Here is a 22,805-nt window from a genome sequence, read left to right as displayed (position 1 = left end):
CTTGAGCAGCCAGTGCCCCAGGTGCATACAGCTGCGGTGGAGGGGATGTGTGTGTCCTTCTACTCATCGTGCCCAGGCACTTATATTCTGGCTGTTGACACAAACCAGTGACTAACAGTTGACGGTTGAACACTGCCCAGAGAGGAAGCCTCAATATGGAAGGTCTTTTCCGAGTGGGTGGGCACACTGAGCCTTTAAACAGGCCAACTTCAAGCTTCACAATGGGGACTGGTGACTGTCATTGGCATTGTGCTTTGCTGTATCTTTTTCTCCTCCAATCCTGCAGTCATTGGCATTATTCACTGGTCTACATCGTACAGGAAGTGTATGTGGGTTTGTTTGGATTTATCTGTTCTAGTCTCTAGTCCTTCAAACTGTTTGCTCATTTGTTTTATTTTGATTTTTGTTTTGAGACAGGGTTTCTCTGTGTAGCCCTGGCTGTCCTGGAACTCACACTCTGTAGACCAGGCTGGCCTCGAACTCACAGAGATCCGCCTGCCTCTGCCTCCCGAGTGCTGGGATTAAAGGCGTGCGCTGCCACCAGAGTGTACCTTTTAGAACTTCTGAAAAACCCTTGTCTATCTTGCATTGCATTTACGTCTAAGAATTTGACATTTTTGTCTCCAGTCGGTCTTTTACAAATTTTGCGACAGATGTACATGGGCACTGGATGTCTGCTACTTAGAGCGTGGTCCAGGGAGCTGAGCTCCAGCATCATCCAGGATGCTGGTTCCAAACATCCCAGCTAGAGCAGATACTATCAAAGGGACGAAAACAATTAAATGCTGGTGAAGATGTGGAGAAGGGAGTTAATACAATGTCAATGGGAATGTACCCCGCAGAGCTGTAAGAGAACACTACAGAGGTTTCTCCCGACATTACAACAGGGGCTGGAGACATGGCTGATAGCACTTGCTGCTGCTTTTTTTTTTTTTTCTGTTTCTTTGAGACAGGTCTCTCTACAGAGACCTGGCTGTCCTAGAACTACGTAGACCAGGCTGGCCTTGAACTCAGAGATCAAGGCCAACCTCAGCCCCCCCCCACAAGCTGGGATTAAAGGAGTGTGCCACCACACCCAGCCAGTACTCGCTGCTTTTGAAGAGGACCTGGGTATCATTCTCAGCGCCTACATGGTGGCTCACAGTGTCTGTAACTCCAATTCTAGGGGATCTGACACCCTCTTCTGGACTCTGGTGGAACTGCATGCATATGGTGCACAGATTATATATGCAGACACACACACACACACACACACACACATATAAAATAAACAAAAACCATAAAAAACAGACTGACTAGAGGATCAGAGATATGTGCAGTTCACGACACCTGACATTCTCAGTAGCTAAGCTATAGAAGCAGTTAAGATGTAGCTGATAGGTGAGTGGATGAGGAAGATTTGTATAGACAGTTGAATGCTATTCAGCCACTAAAAAAGTGGGGTGGGGTGGTACACACCTTTAACACAAGAGGCAGACAATCTCTGTGAGTTCAGAGACAACCTGGGCTACCCAGTAAGTTACAGGCCAGCCTGTGGACAATGAGACCCTGTCTAAAACAAGCACAAGAGTGAAATCCCATCATCTGTGGCCACAATGATGGAACTGGAAGATTTTTGAGATGACTCAGGTATATAATGCATGATCTCATTTATAGAAGCTCAAAAAGCTGACTTTTAACAGTGAGGAGTAGTGATTCCCAGAGGCTGGGAGGTGCCAGGGAAGGGAGGTAGAGGGAGGTTGGGTGATAGTTACTTGCTAAGTATTAGCATTTCATGACATAGGACAGTGACAGCAGCTTCCGAGTGAAGCCATGATTCATCAACAAACTCAGATTTGCGGGGTCTGAGGGGAGGAGAAAGACCCTGGTTTGATCTCTGTGTCCATGCCTGCAACAATCACACTTCCTGTCAAGAATGAATAGAGCTGGGCAGTGGTGGTGCACCCCTTTAATCCCAGTACTCGGGAGGCAGAGCCAGGCTGGGGTTCAGGAGATAAGAGTGTTTGCACAGCATGTAGGGACCTCTGGGTTCTATCCAGGACCAGGCATGAGTGTACACATAACCAAGGAACTCAGGAGGATGAAGACATGAGTGTTAGAAGTTCAAGGTTATCCCTAGAAGAATAGTGAGTTTGAGACTAGCCTGGGATGCATGAGACACTATGTAAAAAACAAAAACAAAACAAACAAACAAACAACACAAAAGGCAAAATCCCAACAAAATTCAAATAATCTTGAACAACAGCAAAGATTAAGGGAGTCTGGAGGGCCACAGAGGATGTGCGAAAATAGCATTTCCAGAAAGGTCCACTGGCTCCTAAAGGCTGGCAGAGTCGTGGCTGTGATTCTTAAATTCCAGTGAGTGGTGGTAACTTCCATGAGAAACAGAGGGAGGTGGCTCCTAATGACTTCCCAACAAAGGTGGGTATGAACCAGGTTTGGGGTTCCTCAGGTTCAACGCCTCTGGGGAAGAATGATGTCCTCCTGGCATGCGCTTAACAAGAGATAGGTCTCTACCAACACACAGAAGCCAAACCACGGATCTGAATAAATAAGCATTAACTTTATTGAATCATGAATAATTTAAGAGTGGTACAATCATCAGCTTTATTTTCTATGACATGGGGCAGATCTCCAGCGGATTGTTCTCAAACCCAAAAACCTCATGACACATGAAAATTAAATAGGGAGGGAGGGGGGAAGGAGGGAGGGAGGAGAGGGGGGTTGGAAACATACCGTACACAAAATACTCAATTCCTAGTTTTCTCTTTAAAAATGGCTAGAAAAAAGTCATCAAAATGCAGCAGTTTCATTGATTATTTACAATTTCTATGTTACAATGAAAAAAAATGTACATCTTATAGAACATGTTTCATAAAGCGCTCGGCCTGAAACAAGCAGGTCAAAACAGCAAACCTCCCATTCAACATCCGCAAGTTGGACTGTTTTGCTTTTGAAGTAGATTTGCCATGGTCAAATTTGGGCACACAGAATTTTAGAGTCGAGCATTAAACAATAAAATTTAAAACGTCCCCAAGTTCAGAGGAAGATCTGGGCAGGTCTTGCCCTTGTCACACTCCCACCCCACCCCAACCTTAAATTAAAAGGACTTCCCTTCTCATTGATGGCCCGTAGAACTCCTGGCCTCTTGGGAAGAAAACTTTTGGCTCCCACTGGTACCTCAGCATCAGTGTTGCATAGGATTTCTTACATTTCAAAATTAGCCTATCTATAGAAAAAGGCAAAATGGAAGCATTTTAGACAAGCCCTAAATGAGTTTTACAAAGTCACTTTGTCCAAGGTCGAGCAAGAGGAAGGTAAAATCATGACATGGTAGGAAATGTGCCTTTTAGAGAGCCTCGCTTCCCACTGTTTCAGGAAAGTGGCCCAGCTGGGAGGCACTCGGGGGCTATGTAACTATGTCAGGCAGCAGCAGGTACACAGGTTTCTGTTGTGGACCTGGATGTGGGGGGAGAAACGTCTGGGCGTTGGGAATGGGGAGACAGCAGCTCCAAACAACATCGGCGGGGTGTATTCCTAAGGTGACTGAGAAAACTATGTACGAGGAGGGGTTCGATCTTACAACCTCCCAAATTCACAGTATGAGAGTGTACGGTCGTTGCTGGGGGACAGACGGAGAAGGGCTACCCTTCAAGGACACTGGAAGGCTCAGGGTTTGGCCCTGGTCACAGGCTAGACATATGGTTTGAAAGTTTTATTACAAACAAAACAACAGAAGACACTCGCACACACGTGCTAGCGGAGGCGGAGTCTGGGATTAAAGCAGGGCGTGGAAATGTTTCTATTTACCAGTTAATAGGACACACTCTCGTTCCTTTCAACAAGGAAGAAAAACAGTGCCATTCCAAGCAAAGTGAGCAGTTTTGGGTCAAGCTCTTAGGGTACGAAAATTAAAATAAAAAAAATTACCAAGGGACAAACGTTCAAGAACAGAACAGCAAAAGATGGAATAAAAACCCTGATCGTTAACAGAGACACCCCCACTGGAGCCAGGGAAGATTCTAGAACACAGAGACCTCAAAGGCGTCCGTGCCCGGAAAGGAGGACACCAGCGTGCTGAAGCCACGGCACACTGGGTTATGTCTCCTAGAAATGATTGGCAATGTCGCATGGACTTGTGGGGGTCACTGTCCAGTGAGGTTGGCTGGAGACTGACAAGAACCTAAAAAAAAAAAAAATGGATCTCTCTCTCTCTCTTTCTTTTTCCCACAATCATACATCCACACAGATGAGTCTTTCAGATGAGAAGTCAGCAACTCGTGTTCTCTTGATGAATAGATGACTTATAGCCCTGTTTACTTGGATGGGGAACACACTCACACACAACCCCGGGCAGGCACAACACTCACGTGAATGGACACGGTCAGTACGAAACCAGTAAGGCATTGCATGGGGGGTCAGCACCGAAGAGGTCAGGCAAGGCTCATCAGGATGGAGGCAGGACCGGGCTTCCAGGAAGAGTGGCTGCCCCTCCCTGGCTAAGCTGTGTCAGGTTGGTTCTGAGGAAAGGGCCAGTGTTTGGTGAGGGGACATACATCAACTCCTCCTGCAGCTGGGGTCGAGGGGGACTGGGGTGGGGTTCTCAGCTCTCAGAGACGAGAAGGAAAGGCAAGGCCTGTGGCTCACCCACAGGAGGAGAGCTGGTCCTCATCCACCTGCGAGGACACGGATGCCCACAGCCCCACAGGGGATGGCGAGGGCACAGAACTGTGACGACGGACACTGAAAACCCGAGCTGAAGAGGAGCCCAAACTCAACTACTTTTCAGCTCTCGCTTTCACCGAAGGACCGATTCTGGTTGGGGGTGGGGGTGGGGGTGGGGGTGGGGGTGGGGGTGGGACCTTCACAATCAACAGAGAGAAAGGCGGACACAGGCAGGGGTCGATAGTTCTCCAGCGAACTGCTCGCACGGTACACAGTGTTTGCGGACAGAAACCTGACCGTTTAGACAGACGAAGGAAACGGGCGCGCTTTTCTGTGTTGCTAGCCCCAACCGTTGCTAGCCCCAACCGCTCACTCACTTTCTCACCTCTTCACTTGCTCTCTCTCGGACAATTGGGGCTGATGGGCTGAAGGGAGGGAGAGGAGGGGTGTATCAGAACAGACAAAATACCTCTCGGGAAGGAGAGCACCATGTGGAAAACAGAGACTGTGGTGTATCGGTGTCCCTGGGTGGCGCTCCAGGCAAGCGCCCTCATTAGCACCAATTCTTCCATGAAGGGTGGGTGACATGGCTCTGGGGTGCTGGTGGCCAGACCCAAGCTGGCGGGTCTGTGCTGAGGGAAGCCCTGCTGTCTGTGTTTCCAAGTCGGATTTAGTCTTTTCTGTCTTAGGGGTGGGGGGTAGCTTGTGGAGGGATGCTGTTGGGTTTCAGGGCACCAAGTGGAATCTTATTTTTAAAATTTTCACTTAATCTCTTTATATTTCAACGGCGAGGATCCTTTCCCGTGAAGTATCTTCAGGGTCTCACGGAGGTCACGTCAGCAAGGCAAAACGAGAATGAGAGTAGAACAGAGGCGAGGACAGCTGTCACTGTGTGTGGGGGGAAGAGGTCCTGGGCTGCTCATGGGAGGGCAGAGCGCAAGGGATGAGGGTCTCCTATTCCTGCCACTCTGCTCTGGCTTCGAGGCTGTGGCAGCCAGGGCTGGCTCAGGAAGTCATCTTCAGAATGACGTGGAGGATGCAGGCGGGATGGGGTGAGGAGAAGAGTGGGCCTCGGTCACAGAGTGGACTCCAGTGACGAGTCCAGGATGTCATCGTGGTGGCTGTTGCTGTTGGAGTCACTGTCGTAGCTCTGGGGGCTGGAGTAGTTGGCTGCCTCCTGCAGCCTCATCAACATGTTCATCTGCGGAGAGAGCAGAGGTGGGAAAGCCGGTCAGTTCGCAGGAAAGCCCATCCTGGCCGCTCTGGAGCTCCTGCCACCTGCTCTAGACTCGCCTCGGGGTCAGAGCTCACAAGAGAGGCTGAGGATGAAGGCACAGAGCACAGGGTTCGAGCTCCAGCTTTCCTGATTATTAGCTGCACAACTCAAGAGGTTTCATTAGTCCATTCCTGTGTCATTTAGTACTGGTCAAATGGAAGCATGAATAGTTCTTGCCCATCACATTGATGCGTGGATATGCGCTGCCCTTCGAGGAAAAGGGGCAAGCCCTACAGATGCCAGCCCACAGCTGTCGCTTGTGGAACCCAGGCAGCTTTGATATGTGAGGCACAGGAGCTTTGGCAACTACCACAGCCTTCAGAAAGGGGAGGAACAGTTTGCCAGGAACAAAGCCTCAGGACAAGGAGCTTGCGGAGCTCTACACCATGTCAAATACTGAAGCATCCAAGCCTCCCATGCCCCATGCATGGACCCCACACAGGGTTTATTTCTTGGGAATCAAAGGACAGAGTGTGCTGAGCACTCAGGAATGGGCCACCTGCTACAAAGCAAGCTTTAGGAATGTAAACTGTTGCCTGCCACCTTTACCTCAAATGGAAGAAGAGTCCTGCCTTCTAACCTCCCCTGGCCTGTGTTCTGCACAGGCCATTTGTTTGAGAACAGAGAGGGACCAGCCAAAGTAAGTTAGGAAGAAGGTCCCCTCTGGGCTAAGGAGGAGGCTGCCATAGCAGAGTATGAAGACAGCTGTCCCTCCAGACTGTGCAGAATCTCCCCGAGGAAGCAGGCGGACGGCACCATCAGCTGCTCTCTATCTGCAGAGCCAGAACCAAGGAGAGGTAGGGCTGCAATACAGTGGTCAGCAGGATGGTTACTCACTTATTAAACCCCACCCGTGTCCACAGTGTATGGTTCTGAGAGAAAAGCCTGTCAGTCCAGCTCTCAGGAGAGACTCATTCTCATGGGTGAGGGGATCAGTAACGAAGACGGCTATACAATAGAGACCTGTGGCCCTGGGCAGAGGGGCTCAGGAGCTCACCAGGCACCTGACTGGGTACAGCGGTGCTTGTGCCTGCATGACCCCTTCAGGGGCCTGGCTTGTTCTGAGAGGGTTGTGCACCTTCCAAGTTTGATGCAAATGCTTCAGAATGAAGGGCTTTGACATAAGACAATCCACAATGAGCTCGCTGACCTCAGGAAGACCCCCATGGCTTTGGCCTGGAGAAATGTCCGCTCCAGTGTTTCCTCCAGGCCACGGACAGGATAGCAGCATTGAATCCTTTTAACTAGCTCCTATTCACAGCCTCAGTAATGTGGCACCTCCTGGCAGGACTCGGCCAAGCCTGCTGGCATGTGTTTAGTATACTGGCTCACTACCAAGGCTAGAGCAAGCCATCTGGCTGCCTTCCGGCCCCTCCTGCCTTCCCGTTGCCCTTTTTAAGAGTATTCTCTTCCATGAAGTAATGCAGTCAATACTCTTTGCTGTACTTCTGCTGTAGCTGCCATGGAAGCTGGGGCTGGGTTTCAGGCAGGTTGTCGTTTACCTGTGGAGACTTGGGCACCTTTGCTTTCCCATTCTCGGGCTTTTTGATGAGTGAAGTATAACTTGGCAGCCTGACTATGCATGCGTCTTGCATTGGGAGAGAATTATAGAACTGATGGGGCTTTAGCATTGCTACCTAAGGTTGGTCTCTCTCCTCTCCTCCCTTTCTCTCCCTTCCTTCGTTTATTATTTTTTTTTTGTGTGTGTGTGGGGGAGCGGTTATCCTGTGTCTTAGCAAAACTTGGCTCAGTCTCCTCTCTCTAGCCAGAGGACCTGGGTTTGGGACGTCATGTCCTCTGCCCACATCTCCTGCTCTCAAAACCTCTCACTGTCTGGCTTTGGTGACAGGTCCTTAGCACACCGTCTTCTTCCCAGTGATCTACAGGACAATATATGGTAATGGTGGCATCTCAAATCAGAGGACAAACAGCTGGCAGAGAACACGTGTAAGGACACTCAAAGGGGGAGAAGAAAATCATCCAACTTTAGCCTTCTACAAGAAAACCTCATGGGAGGTTAAAGGCATTAGTGGAAAACTAATACCATGGAAGAAAATGCTAGAGAAACCATCCATATCAGGGGGGCGAGTCCAGCCTTCCACAGCAAGGTTTTACCGATTCCCTGTATCCAGAGAGCTTTGTCTCACCCCAGTCACGGCTCTCACTCACTGAGTGCTGTCAACTCACCAGAGGGTCTCCTTCAGCATCACTGGGGGGCACCTGCTTGCTCGTTGACCCCTCCCGGGGCAGGGAGTAGCCATCGAAGCCCACATCCTCAGGCCGTAGCTGCAGGAGGGGAGGCCATTCGTGCTGCTGTGGGCTGGCAGCCCATGGGTAGGTGTCCATTACCCACTTGGCGGGGTCTTCCCAGGGGGCACGCCTTCCGTAGAGCTGGAAACAGGCAGAGGATAGAGTCAGGAAGCAGGCTGAGACTACTTTGCTGTCCCAGTCTTGCAGCTTAATGGAAACCCTCCCAAACCAGCATTGTGCCTCATGTAGTATTTCGAACTAAGGATGTCGTCCGAGCTAAAGATAGCCTGTGGTGTCAGCCTCTGCAGTCTGACAACTTGGGCTCACTCTCCGCTCTGCTGCCAACTCTGTGCACAGCGTTTGCCTCTGGGCCTTGCTTTTGCAACGTGATAAACTGCCTCCAGCAGGGGAAACGGCAGTCTGACGGGAAGAAAGCTCTGCCAGTTTCCATGGTGTCAATATTCCCACCCTGGCTGACTTCACACTCCTGCCATGAAGCGGCTGCTGAACGTTGGGCTGGAAAGAGCCAGTCCCTACTAAGCTCGACAAGCCACCTCTGGACTCCCACCGGGAAAGTCCACTCAGAGAGGACATTCTGCTCAGATCAGGTTCTGGGCAGCAACACAGCACGGCAGGGAGGAGTCATTAATGGGCCTGATGAGATGAACCTTAACTTTTACATTTTTCACACATATGTAAATGTGTGTGTGTGTGTGTGTGTGTGTGTGTGTGTGTGTGTGTGCATGTGCATGTCCACATATGCACACATGCACGAGCGTGCTTGTGGAAGCCCAAGGTCAATGTTGGGAGTCTTACTCAGTATTCCTGTACAGTGGTCATTCAGGCAGCTGCTCAGCTGGGCCCAGGGCTGCATAGTTCAGCTAGTCTAGCTGCCAACATGCTCTGAGGGTCCCATTTGTGCATTCTAAGCATGGAATTACTAGCGGGACACCACATCCACTGGGAATTCACATCGATTCTAGGGATCTGAACTGTGGTCGCCTGCCTTGCTGCTGTGTAGCAAGCACTTGAACAGCTGAACCATCTCCCCAGCTCCTGAGCCCCCCTTTTTTCAAGAGTCTGACTCTCAGAGTGCTTCTGGAGGCACTCCGGTCCCTTTTAAAGACTAACACTAAGAGAGGACACTGTGTGCGGGCAACAGTGATGACGTTTTTGCTGACTCAGGAGTTCTCAGACCCGTCCACCATAGTAACCCATTTCTTCCCCCAGAGCCAACTCTATCATGACTTAGTTGTAAGTGATCATAAATCATAAGTGATCATAAGGCCAACATGTCCTGCTTTGACGTTCCTTTTCTCAAGCCTTGAGGCCCTGACCCTGCAACAATTTTAATGGCGGTTACCAAGAGCTTTGTGGAAGATACATGTTCTTTAAAGAACGGAACCTTGGCTGGGTTACTTCTCACATCCAGGGAGGCTCTGACCACTACACTGCCAGGTCTAGTGTGGCTGTTTCCTTTTCACACCAGGCCTTAGCATCCTGGGTGCCAGGTGTCAAGGAGTGAGCAGATTGAGGACTCTAATAGATGCATTGCTCCCGTGGTTTACAGACAGGGGCCGCCCTAGGAAGGAGAGAGGGGCCATTTGCAAGTCAAGTCTGCTACTCACTGGCCGCTGGCATCAAAGCAGACGTGACAGGGCACGCTCACAGACAGGGCAGGGCAGGGCTGTCTGGGATGTCAAAAGGTATTTCTACAATGACTTCGGGGTACACAGATGGAAAATTCCAGGCCCCAACTGCCTGTGTGTGTGTGTGTGTGTGTGTGTGTGTGTGTGTGTGTGTGCTCCTTCCACAGTCTAGAAAGCTGCAGTGGAAAGGGACAGACAAAAGGTACTGAGACCAGAACATAACTGGGCCCAGCTCTGGCCCGAAAGAGCCATACCTTTCGAAGACCCAGGCTCTCAGCCGGAAGAAGCCAGACTACTTAACTATGGGAAACAAGAAACTGTCTGTGTGAAAGGTTAGAAGGCAGAGCTGGATTCAAACCTGGGACTCAAGCTTTCTTCTCTGGCCTGTTCCTCTCACCTCACCCATGGGATCCCTTTGAATCAGCAGAAACCACGTGACTCAGTCAGACTCAGAACAGCTGTTGCCAGACCTCAGCACATCAGCCTGACCAAGGTTCACCATTCCTCCTGGTGGGTGCCCTTTTCCCATGTCACTTGAGTTACTCCAGGTCTTAGAATTGGAATTCTATCCAGGATGCCCCCCTCCACATACTTGGAGGTGTATTAGTGGCTTCCTTCTTCACTAGTCCCCAGCACCTCCTATGACATCACCTTGTCAGATGCCAGCTCCCTGTCTCCCCGCACCCCAGTCTAGCCTAGTTTGTTGCTACAGCTCCCTTCCTCCAGGGCAATGCAAGTCTTCATGCTTGAATTCAGTCCGGCAGCCTAAAGCAATCCGGTCTGAGCAGGAAGGAATCAGGGGAGAGGCAGGTATGAACCCATTTATGGATCAGGACTGAAGAGGCCGCAGAAGCAGCTGGGATGTTACAGCTGAAAGGCAGAGGCCATAAACCACTCCCTCCCAGGACTTCTGAAGGAGCAAGACTGCCTCTCCGAGGAGATCCTCAAGGAACCACTGAGGCCGCGGCTTAGCAAGTGCATAGCACTCTTGAGGCCCTGTGGTTTGTACCCACTTGCTCATCATCCTGAGCCCCAACACTACGGACAGGTTCAGAGAGCATCTGGACCAGTCAAAGGGTGCCATAGGTCAAATGTTTCCATTTGTAGATGGAAAAGCCACAGCTGGCAGGGGAGGCTGCCCAGGGTGTCAGAGGACCTTGGTAACTGATGAAAGGTCCCTGAGTGTCCTTCCGCTGCTCCTGTCCCTTCCAGCACCAGCCCACCCCAACACCAGGTCTGCCGAACTGCACCACTCTGCAGACACCAGACACTTCGGCATGTGTTTCTGATGTCAAAGGGGAATGGGACTGCGGACCGAGTCATAAGGTAAGTGTATGCAAGTACAGCAAATGTTAGCTGTAGGAACAGAAAACATTTTCACAAGTCTTCCCACATTCCATGGGACATGGTCAAAGCCAGGTGGCTGTGAGTCAGTCTGACGCAAGCAGAGAAGTGCTGTGCAGCCTCTTGGCTCTACTGCAGACTCTGGAGGACAGTGGAGGGACAGCTGGGCAGGCAGGCATTCACTTTCCCCAGGACAGGGGAGGAAGGTGTTGTCCTACTGGATCAGAAAGGATTCTGGGTGATGGGACAAAAGAAGCCAAGACACTGGAAACTAAGATTTGGGCTGCTGTGGGATTTCTGACCCCATGGGAAGCACAGGGCTCCTGAATGTGAACCAACATTCACAGTTAGAAAATATTTCTAGGCATTTACTTACACACACACACACACACACACACACACACACGCTCCAGAAAAGACCCTACAGCCTAAACATGCAGAACTGCATGGTACCACTAGGGGGCGATGCCGTGTTTCCCCAGGCATGGATTGTCTAAGTCTGATGGTAAGCCTAGCATCCTGTGCTCTGCCCAGTCCCCCCACCACAGGCAGTCCTCTTCCCGGCTCATAATATGTGACAGCCCCGTTGGGACCTATTCTCGGGTCTGCACCTCTTCTCGGCTTATGGCCTCAGCCAAGGAAGGGCACACATGCTCTAAACTGCAGTGTGCTCCCCTCATGTCCACTGTGCAGGGTGAGGTGAGAAGCGAGGGATCCCAAACAGTACCTGGCACACACTGAGCTTGTCCTCAGAGAAAGTCACTGGAGAGAGGGGAATTGAAATGAGCTTTTTGTTTGCTTGTTTTTGATTGCTTCAAAACAGAATTTCTCCTTGTAGCCCTGGCTGTCCTGGAAGTCGCTCTGTAGACCAGACTCACCTCGAACTTTGAGATCCGCCTGCCTCTGCCTCCTGAGTACTGGGATTAAAGGTGTGCGCCACCACTGATATGAACTTTTTTTAAATAAAGGAATCCTCTTATCACGTGAAATCACATGTAGAACTCTGCCATATAGAAACTAACAGTAAACCAGGCATAGTAGTAGTACACACCTTTAGTCCCAACACTCGGGAGGCAGGGGCAAGTGGATCTCTGTGAGTTCAAGTTCAGGCTGGTCTACATAGAGAGACCCCATATCAAACAACAAAAAACAATACAAAACCACTGCCAAGGGTGGTAGCACATGTCCACAAGCTTGCGGGAAGTTGAGGCAGGAAGATCGGGCATTCAAGGCCAGCCTGGGCTACATAGTGAGTTCAAGACCAGCTTGGGCTATATGAGACACTGTTCTTAAAACAACAACAACCCAACTAAACCCAACCAATACTTTGTTCCCTGGCTACCTACAACAGTGCGTTAAGGTCCAAGTTCTTTCTGGCCTTGGTCTCCTTTCCTGTGTACTCACAGGCTGCAGGAGTGTCAGGCTTTAATCTCAAACTTCCATCTACACACTGCCAGGAAGAACCCAGCAATTCCTTATGAATCAGCGGGCTGCAGAGCCGTCTCCTGTACGTATCCTCAAGGCCGAGCTCGGAGACTTGGGACAGGGTGGCACCAGGTAGACTCCTAACTCAGCTCCCTTCACTGCTTCCACACTGAAGACGTGTCCTTCAGATGACCTCTAAGAAGCCATGATGGCACATCTGTTTGCCCCCGCCACAGGCAGGCTGTTCAGCAGCCACTCTGATGCAGCTCCCACCTGGGACCTTGCTCTTGGTGGTAAAGAGAGGTGCCGCTCAAGCAGGAAAAGTCCCTTCTGTAATGGCTCCTGGAGCAGAAGAAAGTGTGGGTGTCCTTCCCAGCTCTGGCCAAAGCCTCCCTTTTCAGTTCAGATCCAAATGGGAGGGGCCTTGGTACTACCAGCCACTGAGGACCAGAGGACCATCTGTTAATGTTCTGTGCCTCCTTGGACACCTAGGAGGTCTTTGCTCAGCAGTCCCTGACTTCTCCCAAGGGACGCAGGTCATTCCCCTTTCTTTATCCGAAGATCAACTTGGGGCAGAGAGGACACAAGTGGGAGAACTTGGCGGGGGGAGGTGGGCACACGGGCGATGGGGGGAGTACCTCCAGCTGACAATCAAACCATCCCAAGCCGCAGTGAAATGACACCCCCCCCCCCAGTAACTCCTAAACTGAGTGACAGCAATGGTCCCCAGCTGCTGCTGGACAGGAGGGGATGCACAGCCAGAGGAGCCCCAGAGCCACCTGGGAGAGGTCCTGAGGCCAGGGAGGCAATCTCCTGGGCCCTCATGAGGTCTAAGCACCTGGGACAAAGTTTATAAGGCGAGGATTCAAATTCCAGATCCACTGAGCTTTGTGTTTTTGTGGTGCCTCGGATAGAATCCAGGGCCTTGCCTGTGCTAGCTAAGTACTCTACCACTGTAGCCTTGAACTCACGACCCACCTCTCTTACTCCCGAAATGTAGGATTTTAGGAGTGCGCTATTATGCCCAGCTGAAGCTTTGTTTTTATGACCTTAAGCAACTCATTGTCTTTGGGCTCAGTTTTTCCCTCTTTAAAAATGATAACAATAAAACTCTGTCTAGGTCTTAGGCCTGATCCAAGGCTTGAACCACATAAGAGAAGAGCAAATTGTGGGGTGCTACCCACAGAACTGGCTTCATCTTTTATGTTCCTATGCTGGAGTCATGATAGCCATGGTTTTATTTAATTCGTACAACTCTCTGTGGTAGAGCAATGACGTTATCTCCTCTCTCAATAAGGTAGAGACAGGTGAAACCCTGCCTGGGGGTCACACCACTAATAAGCAGCTGAACCAAGACTTATGGCCAGCTGCTGTTTGTTGTGGGATATCTATATGTGGTGTGAAAATGTGTTGCTGGGATTGGTGAATGGCCAAAAGCTAGAAAGAGGTTAGGTGGGACTTCAGGGGACAGAGAGGACTCTGGAAAGAGGAAGGGCAGAGTCGAGAGCCAGACAGAGAAGAAACAAGAGGTGCACGATGAAAGAGAAGTAACGCCATGTGACAGAACATAGATTAATATAAATGGGTTAATTTAAGTTACAAGAGCTAGTCGAGACAAGCCTAAGCTAAAGGCCAAGCTTTCATAACTAATAAAAAGTATCCGTGTCATAATTTGGGGCTGGCGGGACAGAGGGAGACCCGTTACAGCGGTTCCCACCATGTGCCACACTGAAGACCACATCGGGTCACTAGCAGAGGGCACTCCAGTCTGAGGAAGACAAAAGGGGCGTGCTTCTCACCTGGAGTCCTTCTCTGACAGCCTCCAGGAGGTAGGGGATGATGGAGTAGTTCCACAGGTCAGTGAACCACACTCTGGAACCATCCACGTCAATGGGACATGACAGGAAGAGCCGGGGACCTGGGGACCACAGTGAAACACATCACAATTGAAATGGGGTGGGTGGTGTTGGGAGACCCCTGGCCGAGCCTCCTCGCTGGAGGGATACTGGACTTTCTAAGCAGTGGTGGGGCTGATGGCTTGAGGTAGCAGACTACTAGCAGCTGGCTGGTGGGCTCCGAAGGGGATAGTCCAGCCCGTTCACCCCAACCCTCAATGAAAGGGAGGTGTTCTTGCAGAGGAGGTGTTCTTAGTAGTGGTACTGATCTCGATTTTTTTAAAAAGGGACCCATTCAATGTATGAGAGAAGACATGATTTAACAAGTGATTTTGATTGTTAGATTATTTTGCAGGTTTAAAAAGTAACTTTTAAACTGAGTTCTGACACAGAACGCTCAGCAGACATCATGAGATAGGAAACAGGCATTGCATATATACATGTGTGTGTACACCGTGACTACAGCTTCAGAAGACATGGCTCTGCAGACATGGCCGGGAGAAATGAACTCCAACTCAAGTGATGTCGGGACCAGGAAGTCTGGGCTTTTGCTCTATTTTAATCCCCAACCTTCTGCAAAGCTGGGAACACCACATTTAAAAACAAAGTCATCCCAATGGGTGGCTCAGCCTGTAGCTCCTGGGGAGAGGCTCTGTCCTACGTCCAGCCCGGCCAGGACATATCTCCATAGGTACGGAGGCCTGGGTTCATCTTTGTCTCCAGGTGTCCCTCTGCCCATTTTTATTTTAAATTTCTGGGGACACCACGCATATCTGCTGAGCGCTGTACTGGCCAGGACCCAGAGGACAGTGCATGAAAGATCCAAGGTTCTTGGGAGACCGCTACCCACTCCATCCGCCCAGCAGCCTGCCGCAGCCTGCCTCGCCTCCCACCTACCGATGGTGACATCTGAGGAGCTGTGGGCCTCCAGGAAGCGGTTGAGGTGATGCCAGACCTTAGGGATCCAGTTGATGATTTTCACCAGCTCCATGTTGCGCACCCGCCCACTGATCTCCGTCTCCATGAGCTTCCTCCTCAGGAAGCGGCCAAGGAAACCCTTTACAGGCTCCGTGTGGTTGGCACAAAGCACCCACCTGGAGGAGTCAAGAAATGCCTTTTACCTTACTCTTTCTGAGGAGTGGATGGGGGGAGGGGGGAGGAAGGAGGTGAGAGGAGGGAGCAGGGTGGAGAGGAGGGAGGGGAAACAGTGGTTGGTATGTAAAGTAAATTAAAAAAAAAAAAAAAGGAAATGCCTTTTAACCACAAGGACACCCAACATGGCATGGCAAGCCTCAGACACCAGCGTGTGGGAACGGAAGGTGAGCACACTCATTGCAGCTGCGGCCACATTTAGTACATCTTACAGAGGCCTGCATGGTGGCCAGTGAAAATGTGTTCAGGGTCCAGACGAAGGTGACGAAGTCCACCCCCCACCTAGAGGCACAGGCAGAGCTGAGGGCAGGGTGCGGGGTGCCAAGTGATGCCAGGGCGAGCAGTGTCCCCTTGCATGGAGCTGGACTGTCACCGGAGGAGAGGCCAGCCTCTAGGGATTTACAGCAGTTAGCAGGTCCACAGACCCTGCTCTGTGGGGACATTAAAGGGGGGGGCTGTCACTGCGCACACCGAACAGAGACAGGCACACATGGCCACGGCTGCCTCCCTGATACCGACTGAACCAGTGACTGAGAGTCACAGGGATCAGGGTTCAGGCTTCGGTTCTAACTGGTGTATGACTCCAAGTCCCTTGAGCCTCTGTTCTTTATTGTAAACACAAAGGTGTATGTCTGTGGTGAGAGTTAGGAGAAAAGGCCCAACAGGAAGTCCAGCACAGGCAACAGGAAGTCAGCACGGAGAGAGCTGAACCTCCAGCCTTCTTTTGTTCTTTCTCTCTCTTTTCTCTCCATCTGCCTGGACGAGGGGCGGGGAGACCTTACCTGAAGTTATGATGTAGCTGCAGATTGGGAGTGGAAGAGGTAGCCTGGTTCATCGTGCCGATGATGTAAGGGCTGCCGGCGACACAATTTGAGAAGACGAATTAGGGGTGAGCTGGAAAGCAGGGCTTTACAGACCCAAGGACAGCTGGGTACCTCTACGGTAGTATTTTATTTGTACTGAAATGTGATTTTATTTGTATGTTAATAAATAAAGTTGCCTGGGGGTCAGAGCTAATAGCAAGCCATAGCAGAGCTGGGCGGTGGTGGTGCATGCCTTTAATCCCAGCACTTGGTAGGCAGAGCTAGGTAGATCTCTGTGTGTTCAAGGATACAGCCAACAGTGACGAGGCAGTCATGTGGTTGGTTTTACAACCAATGAGAAGACAGAACAGAAAGTCTATATAAAAACAAACAGACAGAAAGTAGGTCTCTTTTGGAGAGGTCTCTTGGCTAAAGAGGCTAGCTGCAGCAGGCGGGTAAGGCTCTTAGCTCTGACCTCTTGGTTTTCTTCTTTGCATTGGTTCTGTGTTTCTTATTTAATAAGACGGTCGGCTACATCTACATACCTCCCCTGCTCTGTGTATGCACCACATCACTGTCGTGCTGGCCTGATTCGCCAGCACGCCCTCTGCCCCCGGCCCTGAGGTCTAGGACCCATCTTTACCATTTATGGTATTTGCAGTTTAGCAGCCCGTTGAAGATCTCGCCCAGAGAGCTCACGTGGTGCAGGTTGTCCAGGATGATGACGAGGGGCATATCCATGGTATTGTTCTCGCTGTTGCACTGGTCGGCCAGGTTGGACAGATACTGGCGAAGTTCCTACGGAAGCCGGAAGAATGAGCTTGGAATCACCCTCCTGGGAAGACCTACATGCTCCATGCCTTCACTGACCAAGGCCAAGGCAGGAGGAAGATCCCCTTATGATGTTACACTGTGGACACAACACGAGCACCTGCCTGTCACAGGGCATCAGTGCAACGGGGAAGGTGGCTTTCCAGACCCTCCTAAGGGGCGTCTGATGACATCAGCCTCACCGTGTAAGCTGGACACGCTCAGGACTCACGTGGGGACACGGCATGGTAACTCTGTCATGGATGGGCTGTGATTAGCTCTTTTCGCAGAAGCTGAGGAAAAGGGCCAGGCAGCTGGCCTGAGACTGCACCGGGGGAGCATAGGCTGGGCCAGACTCGGGTGCCCGTGAGAAGCACCCATCTTAGAGGCTGGCCCAGCTGCTCAGTGGGCGATGGTTCCTCCCCATCCTGCACGTGCATGCCTCTCCAGGCCTCCCTTTCGAGTCAAAATGTAGCTGGCTCATGAAGATGCTCACGGTGTTCCTCATTCTCTCACAGCTGCTGCTCACCACAGGCAGATCTCCTGGTTCCTTCTCATTTGGAACCCCCACCCTCCTTACCTAGGCCTGCAGTGCATGGCTGAGCCATGCTCTACTTGGGCAATCAGCCCAGGGCAATGGGATCAACTTGGGCACAATTTGCCAGCCATTCACCATGTGGCCCTCCTTCATTCACCCACTCATAAGCTGTAGACAGAGAGATGAGGGCTTGTCTCATCCCGTGCCTACATCAACACCGCAAGGGGAACTGGTACATGGGGCAGACAACCATGGAAACAGGTAACAGAGGCAGGAGGTGACTCATAAGGCAGAGGGCCCTTTCCAGTTCACCAGGTATGCTGTGCAACATTGAACAGAGCTAGAAATCACGAGCTTTTACCATATGAGGGAGGGTGAATAAATGAAAGAAGAAATGAAGGATACTGCAAAAACTCTTCACAGCCCCCCAGCCTGCACCAGGTCAGACTCCATCTGCAAGTCCCCACTGTTTACTATGTGGGGCGATGGAGCTGGCCCCCCTGCACAGGGCGCTGAGCCCCAGTACCAATACTTAGTATGGTTGGAGCTGTGTTAGGTATGTGACAAGTGTCCTTCAAGCTGCTGTTGTTAGCCCTGTAAGATGGAGACAAAGACAGTTAACTAGTCCTTAATGGGCTTTGTGAGGGCAACCTGCTGCTCATGGGACAGACAATCTTGTCAATGACAGCCACCACAACTGTTATTGGTGGTTTTGTTGACTCACAAAAGGTTTTATTTGGGGAGAAAATAATAATGCTCAATAGGCACATGATAAGTTCTTGATGAACTGGACACATCTGACGGAGCTATCACTGTGAAGCATAAGTGAACAGGACTGACTTGCCCGAGATGGAGCTCGTGGCTAGGAGGCTCCGACTCAGAGCATTCCTTTCTCTAAGCCCCCTTCTGATCTCCTCTCCTGGCATTCTAGAATGGAGAGCTTGAAAATGCTCACAGTGGGGGTATCAGCAGCATCAAAAGAGCCCCAGGGGCAGCGGGCTCAGGATGACCTCCTCACCTTGCTGGACTTGTGGTCCACATTAAAGGTAGCAATGACGCCGTCTGTCAACTCCCGTCCTTCCCGAAGTACCACATACTCGGAGAGCCGGTTGGCCAGGTAGGTTTTTCCAGTGCCGCTGGGGCCTGAGAGGATGATGCGCCGGTGCTCTGTCAGCAGGGAGACGTAGCGCTGCAGGATGGGCTTGGGGATCAGGGACTCAAACACCAGAGAGTCTAGGCTGTTTTCCGTGAGCCCTGTTTGAGAGAGGTGGGGAGGGCTTGATGTTGGGCAAGGAGGGTGGCTCTGACATCATCCCTCTTCTTGACAGTCCTAAGACTCCTGCCCACCCAGGCACACTGGAGGCTGAGAGCGCAATGGTGCTGCTGGAGAAAGCCACCCTCCTGGTCACCAGCACCTCCTGTTTTTGCTTCCCTAACTCTGGACTCTGTCGGCCTGTTAGCATTTACTAGCCCTGTAGTGTCTATCCCAGTTGACACTAGTCTTGTCCACGTGCGTCTGCCATGACCCTGGGTTGCCTCTTCCCCTTTCTTCTCTCTCCTTCCTACTAGACACCAAGCTGCCCACACTTTGGTGTGCCAGGCAGACAAGGCAGGAAGCAAGATGCAACTCTGACGTTAGAATGAGAATACAGACTGGCAGGCCCACACCTAAATGCTACATGCTGAGGCTTGGACCAGCAACAATGGCGAATGGAAGCTTCTCTCTCCTCTTTTCTATCTGGGACAATCTCACAAGCCAGAGTTGTTGACTTTAAAAGAATGGTCTCAGGGTCAGGGAGACAGCTCGGACAACAAAGGTGTTGTGGAATAATCTTTGTGTACACTGTGAAGATGTGTCACCATGGTTGGTTTAATAAAAACCTGAACAGCCAATAGCTAGGCAGGACTTCCAGGCACTGAGAATGCTGGAAAGAAGAAGGGAGGAGATGCCAGGGACACAAGGCAAGCAGCATGGGTAAAGGTAACTGAGCCACGTAAAAGAACATAGATTAAAAGATATGGGTTAAATTAAGTTGTAAGAGCTAGTTAGAAAGAAGCCTAAGCTACTGGCCAAGCTTTTATAATTAATAATAAGTCTCCCTGTCATTATTGGGGAGCGGATGGTCCCAATGAAAAAGTCCAACTATACAAAGGGCTTACCTTGAAGGCATTGGGACCTGAGTTCAAGCCCCAGAACCCACATAAAAATAGTGGGACATGGTGGCATGCACTTGTAATACCAGTGCTAGGTGGAGAGAGGATTCCTGGGGCTCACTGGCCAACCAGTCTAGCCTACTTGGCCAGTCCCAAGCCAATGAGAGACCCTGTCTTAAAAAAATCAAGGTAGATGGTAATTCCATTGAAAAATTCCCTTCAAAAAGCCAGTCTTCGTAAGAGAAGAAGTAAACCAGAAGACATTTCTCTGTCACCCAACAGCACCTTCCTCCCACTCAGTATAACTAGACACCTCTAAAGCCCTCCCCTAACCAAGGTAACCCCTAAGCAATGACTGCTCCCAAAGGACTATGATGAAGATTCCCCAGGTGCCTTACTTTCTGGGAGCAAACCGGTGAGCTTCCTGCTGCCCTATAGTGGCTCAAACCTACAAACCAAGTGTAGAGTGGAGGGTCTCTTCCCTAAGTTTAATAATAACAGCAGCCTCAACAAGAACCGTATGGGACAATGAGCAGAATACTTCCATGTATGTAGTTGTATTGGCATAAAGTTTTCAGAGGACTGACTTCAGAATATACAAATTCATGGGCCCCAAAATGGCTCAGCATGCAAAGGTACTTGCCATCAAGCCTGAGAGTCTCAGTCCAATCCCTGGGACCTCTTCCATGGTGGGGAAAAAAAGAGAACCAACTCCCAAAAGTTGTCCTCCAACCTCCATAGACACTGTGTGTCATGTGTAGACCCCCCAACACACACATCATGCACACACACCATTAAGATAAAATAAAAAGAACACACAAAATCATCCCTTCTTCTGGAATCACTGGTGTGAATTTCTATATCAAATGGGACCCTTCTGGCAAAATCCAATGGGGTTTTAGTGCTCACCAGTACAATATAAAACCCAAGCAGATCCTTATAAATGCTAAAACTGATGGCACCCACAGGTCAGGCTCTATGGAGTGCCACTCTCCCAGAGGGGTGGGCATCCTGTCACTCATTCCACCCAGGTCAGCTTTACCCCTTGGTGTTGGCAGCGCTCACTGTGAAACAAGGAGGTGACAATGTGTGGCCCCCATGATGCCATGTACTTTGAGTCCCAGTTGTAAGTGGCTCCATTCCTTGGGGGCTTCTGTTACACAGTTCTTGTTTCTGCATGCCTGGTGACTCATCCTGCTTCTCTGAGAGCAGGATTCTTTCTGTCAGGGTTTACTTATCCCTTCATCTGCCAGTGGGCTGCAGGATTGTGACTTCCCCACTGATGTGGACTCTATCCCTTCAAACCAGAGTCAGTATAAACCCTCCTTCCTTTGCTGCCCTTGGCAGGGACTTTATCCCAGCAACTAGAAAGTAACTAACAGAAAATAGGTTCTGAGAAGTAGGGCCACTGGTGATAGATAACCTTACTCCTCGGTGCTCAGGCCTCTTGAACTGGTTTGCAGAAGGAGTGTGGAAGTGCTTGCAGCTTCAGGACAGAAAAGGCCAGGAAAGCAGTAAGCAAATAAAAATGAGCCATTCTGGTGAGAATTTGGAAAATCAGAATGCGTAGAGAAATATGGATAGTGAAAGCGTGGCTCACGATGTTTAGGGGGTGGGGAGTATGGCATGACTCCATCAAGAAGTTAAGAGGTCATTCTTACTGGCCAAGACTCTGGCTGCCTTCTGCCCATCTCCTGAAAACTTGAATTTAAAAGCGATGAACTACAGGGCATAATGGTGCATGCCTTTTATCCTAGTACTTGGGATGCAGAGGCAGGAGCATCTCTGTGAGTTCCAGGCCAGCCTGGACTACATTGTGAGTTCTAGGTTAGCCAGGGCTATGTAGAGATTAGGGCTATGTAGAGAGAAAAAAAAGGTAGACTGTGGTAGTTTGAAAATGGCCCCCATAGGCCCATAGGGAGTGGCACTAATAGTAGGTGTGCCCTTGTTGGAATAGGTGTGGTCTTACTAGAGGAAGTGTGTCACTGAGGGTGGGCTTTCAGGTGTCAGAAGCTCAAGCTAGGCCCATTGTGGTGGTTTGAATGAAAATGGCACCTATAAGCTCACAGGGACTGGCACTATTAGGAGTATGGCCTTGTTGGAATACATGTGGTCTTGTTGGAGAAAATGTGTCACTAGGAGTGGGTTTTAAGGTTTCAGATATTCAAGCCAGGCCCAGTGTCACTCTCTTCCTGCTGCCTGAGGATCCAAATGTACAACTCTTAGCTACCTCTCCAGTACCGTGTCTACCTGCATGTCTCCATGCTTTCCACAATGATAAAAATGGACTAAACCTCTGGAACTGTAAGTCAGCCTCAATTAAATGTTCTCCTTTATAAGAGTTGCTAATGGTCAGGGTATCTCTTCACAGCAAAAGAAACCCTAACTCAGACATGGACTAATGTGTTTGGTAGACGTAATTTCAAGGCAGGAGAGCACTCAGGTTATAGTATGGTTACTGCTCACCACTCTTACCCAGGTCTACAGTGAAAAAGAAGAGGTGGGGCAGGAGGATACGAATATGCAAATTGTTTGGGGGAAAGAGCTTGGGTAAGTTGAAAGAAAGGTGAGGTCAAGGTACATACTGAAAAGGATCTGTAAGTGTTAAAGAGAAACCTGCTTTGTAACAACACAATAGGAAAGGAACCATAGGGGGGTTTTCCTGCTCACAAAACTGTCCGGGAAAGTAATTCTGCAAATTCAGACACCAAGAAGCCATTATAACGGCAGTTCAAAGGGCAAGGGTCCATCCCACACTGGCAGCAGAACTTGGCAACACTGTCCACTTTGTACCAGTTTTACAGGCACGCAAGACCTAAGATTGATGAGGTCATGGAATTTTGC

At 50.3% G+C, this 22,805-nt stretch overlaps 1 protein-coding gene across 1 annotated transcript in view; it reads right to left on the bottom strand.

Moving 5' to 3' along the window:
* Positions 1-5,022: 5,022 nt before the first annotated feature.
* The window catches only part of Nav2 (neuron navigator 2), a 371,946-nt gene continuing 354,163 nt past the window's right edge, over positions 5,023-22,805 (bottom strand). The window contains exons 32-38 of the mRNA XM_059274283.1: positions 18,826-19,061; positions 17,103-17,257; positions 16,439-16,510; positions 15,402-15,598; positions 14,409-14,527; positions 8,129-8,332; positions 5,023-5,866 (exon numbers count right to left, since the gene is read on the bottom strand). Of these exons, the coding sequence (XP_059130266.1) occupies positions 5,741-5,866; positions 8,129-8,332; positions 14,409-14,527; positions 15,402-15,598; positions 16,439-16,510; positions 17,103-17,257; positions 18,826-19,061 (1,109 nt within the window). The 3' untranslated portion in view covers positions 5,023-5,740. The remainder of the gene's footprint in view (positions 5,867-8,128; positions 8,333-14,408; positions 14,528-15,401; positions 15,599-16,438; positions 16,511-17,102; positions 17,258-18,825; positions 19,062-22,805) is intronic.

This window comes from Peromyscus eremicus, chromosome 1 (genome assembly GCF_949786415.1).
Source record: "Peromyscus eremicus chromosome 1, PerEre_H2_v1, whole genome shotgun sequence".
NCBI classification, from domain to species: Eukaryota; Metazoa; Chordata; class Mammalia; order Rodentia; family Cricetidae; genus Peromyscus; species Peromyscus eremicus.
This window is presented reverse-complemented; position numbering and strand designations above follow the sequence as displayed.